The sequence below is a fragment of the Agelaius phoeniceus genome, chromosome 6 (assembly GCF_051311805.1).
Source record: "Agelaius phoeniceus isolate bAgePho1 chromosome 6, bAgePho1.hap1, whole genome shotgun sequence".
Classification (NCBI taxonomy): domain Eukaryota; kingdom Metazoa; phylum Chordata; class Aves; order Passeriformes; family Icteridae; genus Agelaius; species Agelaius phoeniceus.
In genome coordinates, this window is record NC_135270.1 from 10,174,972 (window position 1) to 10,187,080 (window position 12,109).

At 63.9% G+C, this 12,109-nt stretch overlaps 2 protein-coding genes across 4 annotated transcripts; both read left to right on the forward strand.

The window, feature by feature from the left end:
- Positions 1–58: 58 nt before the first annotated feature.
- Positions 59–6,348, forward strand: TMEM132A (transmembrane protein 132A). Its single transcript, XM_054635242.2, is given in 13 exon segments — positions 59–142; positions 144–260; positions 263–326; positions 1,189–1,397; positions 1,473–2,042; positions 2,119–2,474; positions 2,907–3,065; positions 3,141–3,333; positions 3,404–3,547; positions 3,621–3,823; positions 4,055–4,331; positions 4,530–4,721; positions 4,798–6,348. Coding segments are annotated over 13 exon segments (3,642 nt in total). The 3' UTR covers positions 5,872–6,348.
- An 821-nt stretch (positions 6,349–7,169) lies between these two features.
- On the forward strand, positions 7,170–11,198 carry CD6 (CD6 molecule). Of its 3 annotated transcripts, XM_054635523.2 has the most exons (12): positions 7,170–7,339; positions 8,518–8,577; positions 8,667–8,975; positions 9,044–9,343; positions 9,431–9,502; positions 9,600–9,737; positions 9,835–9,957; positions 10,042–10,137; positions 10,228–10,308; positions 10,403–10,510; positions 10,757–10,912; positions 10,994–11,185. In XM_054635523.2, the coding sequence occupies exons 1-12, from the start codon at positions 7,285–7,287 to the stop codon at positions 11,089–11,091; spliced, it is 1,596 nt and encodes a 531-aa protein (XP_054491498.2). In that variant the 5' UTR covers positions 7,170–7,284; the 3' UTR covers positions 11,092–11,185. The 3 variants fall into 3 exon arrangements, with proteins under 3 accessions (XP_054491498.2, XP_077035505.1, XP_077035506.1); XM_077179390.1 differs by having other exon boundaries at positions 10,757–11,198; XM_077179391.1 differs by lacking the exon at positions 10,042–10,137 and having other exon boundaries at positions 10,757–11,198.
- The last annotated feature ends 911 nt before the right edge of the window (positions 11,199–12,109 follow it).

Sequence of the window (12,109 nt, forward strand, 5' to 3'; positions counted from 1 at the left end):
TGGGAATGGGGAGTGGGATGGGAATGGGGAGTGGGATGGGAATGGGGAGTGGGATGGGATGTGGCTCGGGCTGTGGAGCAGGACCCGGAGCACCGGGCACGGCCGGGCTTTAGGACCCGGCGGGACGAGGCGGCGCCGGTGCCCGATCCCGCCCCGGCCCCATTGTCTCGGCGCGGGGGCGGAGGGACGGGAGGCACCGGCGGAGCGACAGGAGGCACCGGCGGCACCGGCACCGGCGGCACCGGCGCACGGACCGAGCCCCCCGCCGGCCATGGCCTCGGCGCCCCGGCTGGCGCTGCTGGCCGCCGCCCTGCTCTGCGCCCCGGGTAAGTGGGAACGGCAACGGGAAAGGCATCGGGAACGGCAGCTGGCACCGGGAACGGCACCGGGCACCGATTCCGACCCCGCTCCGCACCCCTCCCGCCGTCCTGCCGGGATCCGCTCCCGCGTGGACCCGCAACCCGGGTCGATTCTCCCCTTTCCCCACGTTCGGGTCCCTCCGTTCCGCCGGGATCCAGGGAGCCGGGGCGACCTCACCCCCTCCTCCTTCTTCCCCGCGTTCCCCGGGATCCGCGTCCCCCATTCCGCGGGGATCCGTGCCCCCTCCACCGCCTGGGATCCCGAGGTGGTCACCCGGGGAACGTGGGATCCGCGGGGATCTCGAGGGGGGGAATCACCTCCCAATCCCCACGGGAACCCGCCGCCCGAGGGACTCCCCTTCCCCCCGGATCCCGGGATCTGCCTGGCCTCTCTCCCCGCACGCCTGATCCCCTAGGTGGGATCAATCCCCGGCCGCGAGGAAGCCCAGCCCGGGCATCCAGGTGGGATCTGCTCCCTGTGATGAGGGATCCCTTTGATCAGGGCACCATGAGCCTGGATCCCACCCTGCAGGACACGGTTCCAACCCTCTCCCCAGTGGGGAATGCATTCCCACGGGGAACAGCCAGGACTGGGGGAACCGAGTGGCCCCCCAGTCCTGATGCAGGGATGGGATAACCCCGGGATGGGATAACCCCGGGATGGGATAACCCCGGGATGGGGCAGCCATGGCAGGGTGACCTCAGAATGTGGTGGCCCAGGCAAGGGGTCACCCCGTGTGCTGCCACAAAGGTGGGCACAAAGACCCCCAGCTGCACACCCCATTCCCGCTGTGTCCCTGCGGGATGTGACACATCCTTGTCCCTGCAGTGAGGGGTGACGGGGAGCCCCCGGATCCCGTGTTCCTGCCAGCAGAGCTGGAGGTCCTTGGGGTGCCTGAGTCCTACCGTCTGCAGAGGGTGGATCAGGACGTGGCCCCCAACTCTTCCCTGCACACCCGCTCCGAGACATTCCTGCTGCTCCGTGCTGGATCCCAGCCCCTGTTCCAGGCCACCTACCCCCCGTTCAGCATCCGCCAGGTAACCGAGGGTCCTGTGTCCCCTGGGCCACCCCAGGGTGTCCCAGCCCCCACCACCATCCTGGTGTCCTTACAGGAGGTGTCCATGGAGAGCTCCCCCAGCTCAGCAGCTTGGGCCATCCGTGCTGTGTCCCTGGAGAGCTCTGTGTCTCCTGCTGAGCCCGTGGCCCGTGTCCTCTTCCATCTGCATGGGCCTGACTGGATGCCTGGGAAGCAGGACCATGCCGGGGCCCGGAATCATCCCAAGGACTGGGACCATCCTGGGCTCTGGGATCACCTTGAAGTCCGGGACCACCCTGGGGGTCAGGGTCATCCCAGGGACTGGGATCATCCCAGGGAGCAGGACCACCCTGTGGTCCGGGATCACCCCAGGAACTGGGATCACCCTGGGGATCGTGACCACCCCAGGGACCAGGACCACCCTGAGCAGCAGGACCACCATGGAGTCCGGGATCACCCCAAAGACCGGCACCACCCTGGGGTCCATGATCACCCCAAGTACTGGGACCACCTCAAGGACCAGGACCACCCTGGGAACTGGGATTCTTCAAGGGATTGGGATCACTCCAGAGCTCGGGATCTCCCCTGTGTCACCCTCCACGCTCACCACCGTGGCCGGATGGCCCGGGGGACATGTCGCCTGCAGGTCAGTGCCACCCTGGGGACCCTGGGGACCCACAGCTCCCCCCCAGCCTAATCCAAGGACCCCCTCTCCCCTGCAGGCCCCACTGGGCGTGTGTGTGGTGGAGCTGGAGATCCCTCCACGCTGGTTCTCCCTGGGATCCCTCCATTCCCACCGGAGCCGCCGGCGAGATTCCGACCCCGTGGAGCCTCCGGAGCGCCCAGAGCCGGCTGAGCTGCACTACAGCGTGGGGGAGTGCGGGGGTCGGGAGCGGGAGGCTCCCAGATTCCTGGCAATGCTGGAGCTGCGGGCAGGAGAGCCGGAGCGGCGGCAGGAGGCGCGGCTGGACGAGAAGGTGCTGCTGCGTGTCCCCAATGTCCCCCTGCGGCCTGGGCAGCGCTTCACAGCCACCATCGCCCTGCGCCACAACTTCACCGCCGACAGCCTGACGCTGAGGTGAGAGCAGGGACTATGGGGACACTATGGGACACTGCGTGACACTATGTGAAAGTGTGTGACAGCGTGTGGCTGTGAGTGACACACTGTGACAGGGGGCGACACTGTGTGACAGTCTGTGACATTGTGTGGCAATGTGTGGCAGTATGTGAACATCTGATACCATGTGCACTGGGTGACATTGTGTGACAGTGTGACTGTGACACTGTGTGACACCATTGAATACTGTGTGACATTGTGTGACAGCGAGCGACACTGTGTGACACTGTGTGACAGTGAGCGACACTGTGTGACAGCGAGTGACACCGAGTGATTGTGGGTGACTCTGTGGGACACCGTCTGACACTGTGTGACACTGTTTAACACTGTGTGACATTTTGGGGCTTTGTGTGACACCAGCTGACACTGTGTGACACCATGTGCCCCACACAGGATCAAGGCCAAGAAGGGCCTGCAGGTGGTCTCCGCCCGTCCCACAGTTCCCAGCACCTGGAGTGTGCACCTGGAGCGTTCCCGTGGTCCCAAGCATTCCACAGCCGTGGTGACGTGCCGGCGGCTTGGGGACATCCCTGCCATCCCTGACAGCTCCAGGTAGGGAATATCAGAATCCCCCATCCCAGTGGGAATTGTGGGTTGTTCCACCCTGATCCTGGTGCGGTGCCACAGGGTGTCGGAGCCGGCCGAGTTCCTGCACCTGGATGTGGCTGTGGAAAACGGGACAGGGGGGCTGGCGCCGGCGCGGCCCCTCACGTGGCAGGTGGAGTATCCCGGCCAGGATCCTGAGGCGCAGAAGGACAAACTGGTCTGGGAAATCCAGGTGTCGGAGCGGGATGTCCGTGCCCTCGTCCCGCTGGTGCAGGTGGGTGTCCCCATCCCATTCCAGCCCTCCATCCCGTGGGAAGCGCCCCCTCATCCCGCTGTGCTTCCAGGAGCTGGAGATCCTGAACACAGCACCACTGACCGGGGTCCCCCGCGTTATCCCGGTCAAACTGGTGGCTGTGGAAGCAGGGGGTGGAGTGTCCGAGCTCACGGATCCTGTCGGATGCGAATCCGCTGACAAGCAGGTGCTGCAGGTGAGTGCTGCTATCCCCTCGTTATCCCGCCTCACCCTGGGACATTCCCATGGAATTCCACGTGCCCTTGCAGGTGTCGGATTCCTGCGACCTGGTGTTCGTGGGGGGCAAGGAGAGCCGAGGGGCGCGGGGGGCCCGCGTGGATTTCTGGGTGCGCCGGCTGCGAGCGGAGCTGAGCTTCTCCGTCTGGGCTCCACTGCTTCCACTCCGTGTCCAGCTGGGAGATCCCATCCTGGAGCAGCTCCGGGGCTGGAAACTGCCCGGGGGGCCTGACAGGTGAGGCCTACAGAATGGGATGGTGGGAAAAGGGGGAGATGGGAATGGGGCTGGGACTTGATGTGTGGGGGTGCATCAGTGAGCCCCCAACACGCTCCTCTGGGATTCTTGTCACTCTCTTGTGGAATCCCAGTCTCCCTGTCTTGCAATCCTTGTTCCCCTGTCCTTGGGGAATGCCTTGTCACCCCATCCTGGGACTCTCATCACCCTGTCCTTGTCCCTTGTCCACAGTGCCGTGGTGGAGTCCGAGGACCTCGCAGAGGAGCCGGAGCGGCGGGCGCGGGGCTGCCGGCCCCAGTTCCAGCGCACGGGGCTCCGTGTCCTGGCACACTTTGTGGCCCACCCCCTGGATGGTGGCCGTCACCTGTCCTACCTGCCCGGCCCCGAGTGGCTCCTGGATGTCACCCATCTGGTGGCTGCCCGGACCCGTGTCCAGGACCCCCGCGTGGCCTCGCTGGAAGCAGGGGCTGTGGTGGTGGGCCGGGAGCCTGGAGTCACCTCCGTGGAGGTAAACAGGCGCTGTTTGTGGGATCCTGGGAAGATCTGGGGTGTGGGAAGATTGCAGGGATGGAGCTGGGGGGCTGGAAATGATCCCAGTGGGAGCTGGGCAGGATACAGGGAGGGAGGGAACGGAGGGGCTGGCACAGGATAGGAAGAGGAAGCAGGGGGTGTGAGGAATGTTGGGGGACTCACAAGGTGCTTCCAGGTGCGCTCCCCGCTCTCCGACTCCATCCTGGGGGAGCAGACGCTGGTGGTTTCTGAGGAGAAGGTGGCGGTGACAGAGCTCCGTGCCCAGGTGGTGGCTGGGCTCTCCTTGTCCCTGCGGACACAGCCGGATCATCCTGGTGTGGTCACCGCCACCGTCCTGGGAACACCCACGCTACGGGCCCTCAAGCAGGTGAGATGGGTGGGGGGTGACCCCAGCCTCCCAGGTGTCCCCCAAACCTCTGCCATCCCGCTTGTCATCCCGCCAGGAAGCGACCCTGTCCATCTGGCTGTCCTTCTCCGACCACACGCTGGCCCCACTGGAGCTCTACGGGTGGCGCGACGTGGCCTTGACCGTGACGTCCCTCGACCGCGCCGTCGCCACTGTCAGGGGCTCCCCTGGGGTCCCCGCTGCCCACCCGTGGGTGGTGGCTGAGGGGCCGGGCCGGGGGGCCCTGCTCCAGCTCAGCCTGCACCCCCCGGATCCGTGCCGGCGTGGCCGGCACCGCGCGGCTGCCCTGGCCACCGGCACGGCCTGGCTTGAGGTGGGGGTCCCCTCTCCCGGGAGCCCCCGGCCCTTCCCGCGGGCCGAGGGCGCCATGTCCGGGGAAGCGGTGACCGTGGGACAGAGGGACCCCGCAGGCGTGGGGCCAGCAGCCACCAAGCTCCAGGGGTCTTCCTCGGAGGAGAACGAGGAGGAAGGCTACGGACGCAACCGTGCCAGCAATGAAGAGGAGGAGGAGGAGGAGGAGGAGGAGATGGTGAAGGCTCCGGAGCGGGTGACTGACCTGGAAATCGGGATGTACGTGCTCCTGGGAGTCTTCTGCCTCGCCATCTTCATCTTCCTCGTCAACTGCATCTTCTTCGTGCTCCGCTACCAGCAGAAGGAGCTGCCCGAGCCGGGCGGGGCCCCCTCGGCCCCACAGCCCCACAACTGGGTCTGGCTGGGCACCGACCAGGAGGAGCTGAGCCGGCAGCTGGATCGGCAGCAGCTGGATCGGCCGCAGCCGGATCGCCGGCAGCCGGAACCCCCGGCATCCCCGGGCCCGCCCTGCGGCTGCGGGGGCCCCCCGGGCTCCGGCGAGGACGGGGCTCCCCCCGGCTCCCCAGCCCCGCCGCCCCGCAAGGAGGGGTCGGCTCCAGGGGGCGGCCGCAGGAAGCGGGTGGAGTTTGTCACCTTTGGGCCCCCCCGTGTCCCCGAGGAGCCTCCCCCGGCCGCCCCCCAGGTCCAGTCTATCCTGGTGGCCAGTGAGGACGACATCCGCTGGGTGTGCGAGGACATGGGGCTGCGGGATCCCGAGGAGCTCCGGAGCTACATGGAGAGGATCCGCGGCAGCTCCTGACCCCGAGGGGGCGACTCCCGGACCCCCCAATTCCCGGGCAAACCAGTAAGGGCCCGACCTCCTCCCTGTGCCGTGCTGGGGGGACACCGACCCCCCTTCCCAGTGGGATGGGCCGGGGACCACTGGTGGCCTCCTGGGACCACCCCGAGGTGCCCACAGAGGGTGAGGGGGGGTCTCCCAGCCCTATCCATATGGGGGCTGGGTCCCGGCGGCAGCGGGGAGGAATTTGGGATGCTCTTACTGCTTTGGGTCTCATTGCGACATGGTGTTCATAGTGGTGATGATGATGGTGGTGATGATTCCTGTGGTCTGATCCCGGGGAGGATCCTGTATCCCCCCCACCTTCACCCCGGCCACGCATCCGTTTTGTACACATTTTTTATCGGGAACGCCCGGGAAGGGGCTGCCAGGGGCTGGTATTTATGGAAAATTTTTAATTCTGACGTTGTTACAAAAATAAAGTATTTAAAAAAACAATTGGGATTCTCCTTCGTGCTGTCTCCTGTGATCCTGACACCGGGTCCCACCCTGCCCCCATGGCAGTGCCAGGCTCCTGGGAATGGGCACATGCCCTTGACCTTGGCTCCACGTGGGAGCTGGTCACGGGACTGGATCCAGGGCTGGGCCTGGCTCTGGCCCAGCTGGGGTCACCTTGGGATAAGGGATCTCCTTCCTCCCTCTCCTGCCATCTTCCTCCTCCACCTTTCCAACCCCAACACCAGCCGGGTACTGCATGTCCCTGACATTCCCAAGTGTCCCCTCAGCCCCTCCCTATATTAGTGGCCACAGGGATTCTCACTCTTCCAGCTTCCCAGTAAGTCCCAGCAATTCCAAGACACCCTTGATAACAGCAGGAGATCCCCCACCCTGTCACCCTGCTCCTAGCTTCCCCAAACTTCCCAAAACCATTGATCCCACAGTGGAGATCAATGTCTCCTGGGATGCCCCACCTCCCATCCGTGGAAATTCCAGCCTTACCCCTCACCTAATATTCCTGAAGGGTTCTGGGGTGATCCTACATGTGCTGGAAGATGCTCAGGATGTGGAGCTGCAGGTAACATTGACTCCAAAAAACAGGGAGAAGAGGGGAATTCCTGGCTGGAATTCCAGCCATCTGGTGGATGGCTCCACCAGATCTGTGTCCCCCGGGCTGGGAGCACCAGACCCATGAGGCTCCCGTGCCCTGGAGGGTCTCTGGGGTCCCCAAAACTCTGTTTCCTCCCTGCCAGGGCAGGATGGAGCCACCCCATCACCTCCTCCACCCCAGAGCACTGAGTCGGCTTCCTGCCCACCGCCACAGTCCCGGAGGTGCCGGAGCGTGGGGGCACGGCCAAGCCACGTCCCCAGGCTGCTGAGAGAGGGACCCCCCGAATCCCAGAGCCCTGAATTCCATGGGGCTGCCCCGCTGATGGCATGGGGGGGCTCTGCCTGCTCTTGGTGGCTCTTTCTGCCGCGGCACCTGCACAAGGTACGTCACTGTCCCCATCCTGGCCCTTGCTGTCGCTCTCTTTGCACCTTGGGGTGGTGGAGCCACAGATTTGGGGGTGGGGGACCTGCCACCCCCTTGGGATGGGGAGCACTGGGGGTCCTGGGGGCTCCCCAGCAGGGGTATCAGTGGTGGAGGATGCTGCCCCTCAACACGCTCGGAGGGAAAGGGATCCCCTGAAAGGATGTCCTAAGGCTTGGGGATTCTCCTAAGGGTTAAGGTCCCCTTGGATCCCCCCAAAAGCACCCTGGGAACCCCTAGAAGAGGACCCTAAGCCCCTAAAGGTGCTCTCGGAGCCACCCCACCTACAATCCCTTTGGGAACAGGGTGACACTCAGGGCCTGAAGCCCATCCTGTCTCTCATGTACCCCCTGGATGGTTTGGGGATGTGATGCCACCTGTCCTCCCCACCCTGGCAGGATTTGGGATTGTTTGGCTGCCAAAATGTCTGCCAGGAGCTGCTTCGAGGCCTCCAATTGATGAGGAAACGGCCCCATCACCCCATCACCCCATTTCCGCCCTTGTCACGCCTCCATCCCCACCTGGAGCAGCTCATTCCCACCTTCTCCCCTCATCCCAGGCCTTTTCCTTGAACATTTTAACTCAAATCCACACTGCACCAGTTCTGGTGGCTCTTCCCAGGATTCCCACCCACAGCAGCCCCTTGGATGCTTCACTTCTGGGGCTGAATCCTTCCCCCTGGAGGAGCCAAATGGGGCATTTTTAGGGATAACTGGATTATCCACTCACCTGTGGCTCTGGAATGGGTGTAGGCAGGTGGGTACGGACAGGTCCAGCCCCTCTGTGTCTGCAAGGATGAACCGGAAGGCGGGAACAACACGGATGCAGGATGACATCCCAAATTTCAGCTCTTCCACCACTGAGTCATGTCCCAGTATTCCCATATTTAAGGCCAAGTTCTCCCAGCAGATCCCACACCAGGATTTAGCCTTGAGAAACATCCTGGGGCACACAGGGATTGATTTTTGGGATGCAGCAGCTCCGTGACCACTTTGCCAGAGCCCGGGGGGATTCCCACTGTGCCACTCACAGCTGGGAGAATCCTCTTGCCCACATTTTGGCGGCTTTGGGATGCACCCCACCGAACTGGGAATGCTGGGGGGCTCAGCTCCTCACCCCTCTGTCCTTTCTCCCCACAGTCCCCACAGAAACGACAGAATCGCCCAACACTCCGGCAGGGAACACCTCGGTGACTCCAGGTGAGTGTGGGAGGGTGAGGGACATCCCTACACCCACTTTTCGGGATTCTGGGACAACGCCAGCTCACCCTTCCCGGTGCATCTCCCAGGTCCCAGAGCGCTGCGGCTGGTGGGCGGCCGGAGCCGCTGCGAGGGCCGTGTGGAGCTGGAGCAGGAGGGGACATGGGGGACGGTGTGTGATGACGGCTGGGACATTTCTGACGCCGATGTCGTGTGCCGCCAGCTGCGGTGCGGCCGCGCCGTGAGAGCCCCCGGCAACGCCGCCTTCGGCCGCGGGCGCGGCCCCATCCTCCGGGATGAGGTGCAATGCCAGGGACACGAGCGGGACCTCTGGGAATGCCCGGCCATGCTGGAGCACGACTGCAGCCACAAGGAGGACGCCGGTGTGGTTTGCTCAGGTGAGTTTGGAACATTCCAGAGCTGGGGATGCGGATGGCGCATCCTCACCTCTGCGCTCTTCCCGCAGAGCACCAGGAGTGGCGGCTCTCCGGAGGCCGGGATGGGTGTGCCGGCAGGGTGGAGGTGTTTTTCCGAGGCACTTGGAGCACGGTGTGTTACAGCACCTGGTACGACACGGAGGCCACGGTGCTGTGCCGGACGCTGGGATGCGGGGATGTGCTCCAGCGGCCGGCCTTCACACACACGCTCCCCGGGAAGATGACGTACATGTGCGGGAGCCTGCAGCCCTCGCTGGCACAGTGCCACTGGACCTTCAACAAATCCGCTCCCTGTTACCAATCCGGGGCTGCTGGGGTCATTTGCAACGGTACCGCATCCTTCCTGATGGGATTTGAGGCACGGCCTGGGTCCGGCTCTCTCCCAAGCATCCCATTTCTGTTCCCGTCCTTCCCAGGCTCCCAGGGTTTGGAGACGCCAACGCCCACAGTGGCTGAGGTGACGCCCAGGAATGTCAGTGTCCTGCAGGGTGAGTGTCGGAGCCCTCGGCCATTCCCTGGGATCAGGGTAAAATTCCCAGGAGGTAAGAGTCACATGGGATGAGCTGTGTCTGTTCTCTGTCCCAGCTGAGGAGGGGACCCCGACCTTGGGGACACCACCAGTGGACAGTCCCCTCTTTGTCCTGTGCCTGGTGCTGGCCGCGCTGCTCCTGCTCTCCGTGCTGGCCTTTTCCGCTGCCCTGCTGAGGCTGAGGAAGAGGAGTGGTAAGGAATTCTGGATCCGGACATGGAATTGGGACACAATCCCCACTTTCTGGGCTCAGCTCAGCCACGGAGTGGGTGCATCTCCTTGTCCCCACAGCCATGTCCTCCTTGGGAATACCCATGCCAGTCCTGGTGACCCACAGCTCCCAGAGCCCCAACGCACCCTCCAGGATCCCCAACGACTACAGGGAGACTCCCACCAGCCTTCCCAAAGGATCAGGTGGGTCTGGCAGGTCCCCCCAGGGGCTGTGGGGCCAGAGGTGCCAGCTGGTGACAGATGCCACATCCCCTTGTCACCCCCCAGACGGTCTGGTCAAAGCCATTTCCAAGGATTCTGATTCTGACTCGGAATATTATGAGTTCAGCAGCAAGCCTCCCATCGCCCTGTCCACCTTCTACAGTGAGCATCCCACTTCCTCTGGGATCCCTGATGCCCTGTCCCGGGATCCCTGTCACCCAGGATGTTCCCACCCCTCTGCCCTTCCCACAGACTCCCTGCGCCGGCATCCCAGGGAGGAACTTCTCCCTCCGAGACCCAGCCAGGACAGGATGGAGCCATTCCCTGAGGATGGTATGACACAAGGGGGTCTATCCCATGGATGGAAGGGTGGCCATGCCCTTTTCCAATATCTTTGTTCCCACATTTTATGCCCTTGTTCCCACAGAGCCGGCCAGGCCGGGCCCCCCACTCCGCAGCTCCTCCAGCTCATCCTCATCCATGGAGCCCTATTGGAATGGCAGCATTCCCCCCCCTGCCAATGGCTATGGCACAGGTGGGAAGTGTGGGAGCAGGGATGGGAGCAGGGATGGGGAGACCCCAAGGATGGGAAAAAGGGATGCAGAGACCACAGGGATGGGGAAGGAATGGGGGTTCAGGGACCCCAGGCAGAGGAGCAGGGATGGGAGAGAGGGACCCCAAGGATGGGAAGATGGATGGGTTCAGCCTCAGTGAGGGAATGGGACCCCATGGAGTGGGAGCAGGGCTGGACAGTGCCAGTCAGTGACTCTGCTCCTCCCAGCTCCCCCGGCAGCGCCCACCCCAGCGCCCTCCCAGCCCTGGGCACCTGCAGCTCCGGCAGATCCCGATCCCGACGGCAGCTCCAGCACCTCCTCGGGCGAGTGGTACGAGAACGTGCAGGAGAGGGAGCCCCCTGGAGATCCCTCCTCACATCCAGGTGAGGATCCTGTGCTGGAGGTGGGGCACACACAGAGTTCCAGGCATTCCCAAATCCTCCTGATGGGCTCTGTCTCTGCAGCCTGGTCAGATCCATCCTATCCTTCGGGGGAACACGGGGAGGATCCCGACTTTTCCGAGGGCAGCGACTACGACGACATCCAGGACTCTGCCTACTGAGCCTGTCCCACCACTCCAGAGGCCAAATCTCCTGGAATCCTCTGGCTTTCTCCTCCAGAATTCTCCAGCCATTTCCTCTGTGCTGCCATTAAAAGCTTTTCTCACCATGTCCCTTGTCCATAGGGGTGTCACCAGCCCCACAGCGAGGCTGGGCCACCAAGTGCTCCCACTTGTCCCACTGGCACAAAGATGGCCAAATATCCCACTCCCAGCCCACAGGAGCAGGGAAGGGGGCTGCAGGGCCCTGACCCAGCTCCATAGCACCAGGGGTGGAAATTAAACTGCAGGAAGGGCAGACATGGAAGTCCCATGTGTCCCCCCAGAGCTTGCCTACACCCTTCTGGGACAGTCCCCATCCCGGGAACACACTGTCCATAAATCCTGTCCAGGAAGGCTCCAGGGATGCTGGAAGGGAAGCCACTGAGGTGCCACCCCAAACCCACTGGATGGTGCCCTATGAGGGTGGGATACAGCCCCCAAATCCTTCAGCACCTCCCAGTCCATCTATATCCCAGCAGGAAGCTGGAGCCAAGCAGCTTCCTGGAGCCAAGCACCATCCCAGCTTTGGCATTTGGGGTGCTCCCAGCTGGGAGGGGGCACAGCACCCACCCATCACCCCGGGACTGGGACCCCTCTGCCCCTTCCCTGCTGTCCATCCCATCCCAAGCCGGCTGCTCCCACCCCGGGCCCTGTCATCGGATTTCTGCCTCCCCGGGGAGGAGGTCGGGGTTCAGCTGCACCCCAAGTGGAAAATGTGGCCCCCCCCCACATCCTCCAGCTGGTTGCTGAGCGAGAGGCCCCGCACAAAGGAGCCGCAACAACGGAGGAAATCCCAAAATAGCAGCAAAACCCCGACAAAGGGCACGGGCGAGGCGCGGGCTGCGAGCGGAGCGGGCACGGGGCGGGCACGGGGGGTGCCCCAGCCCTGCTCCTGCTCCGGGTGCCAGGGGGGCTGGGAGGGAGGTGATGATGCTGGGATCGCTGGGACTGTGGCATGGACAAGCCTGGAGGGATCCAT

Excerpts from the sequence above, each read along its gene's own strand:
- CD6 (XM_077179390.1), top strand. The coding sequence starts at position 7,285 with ATGGGGGGGCTCTGCCTGCTCTTGGTGGCTCTTTCTGCCGCGGCACCT. Across the intron at positions 7,340-8,517 it reads TGCCGCGGCACCTGCACAAG|TCCCCACAGAAACGACAGAA; the intron begins GTACGTCACTGT and ends TTCTCCCCACAG. Across the intron at positions 9,738-9,834 it reads GAGGCTGAGGAAGAGGAGTG|CCATGTCCTCCTTGGGAATA; the intron begins GTAAGGAATTCT and ends TTGTCCCCACAG.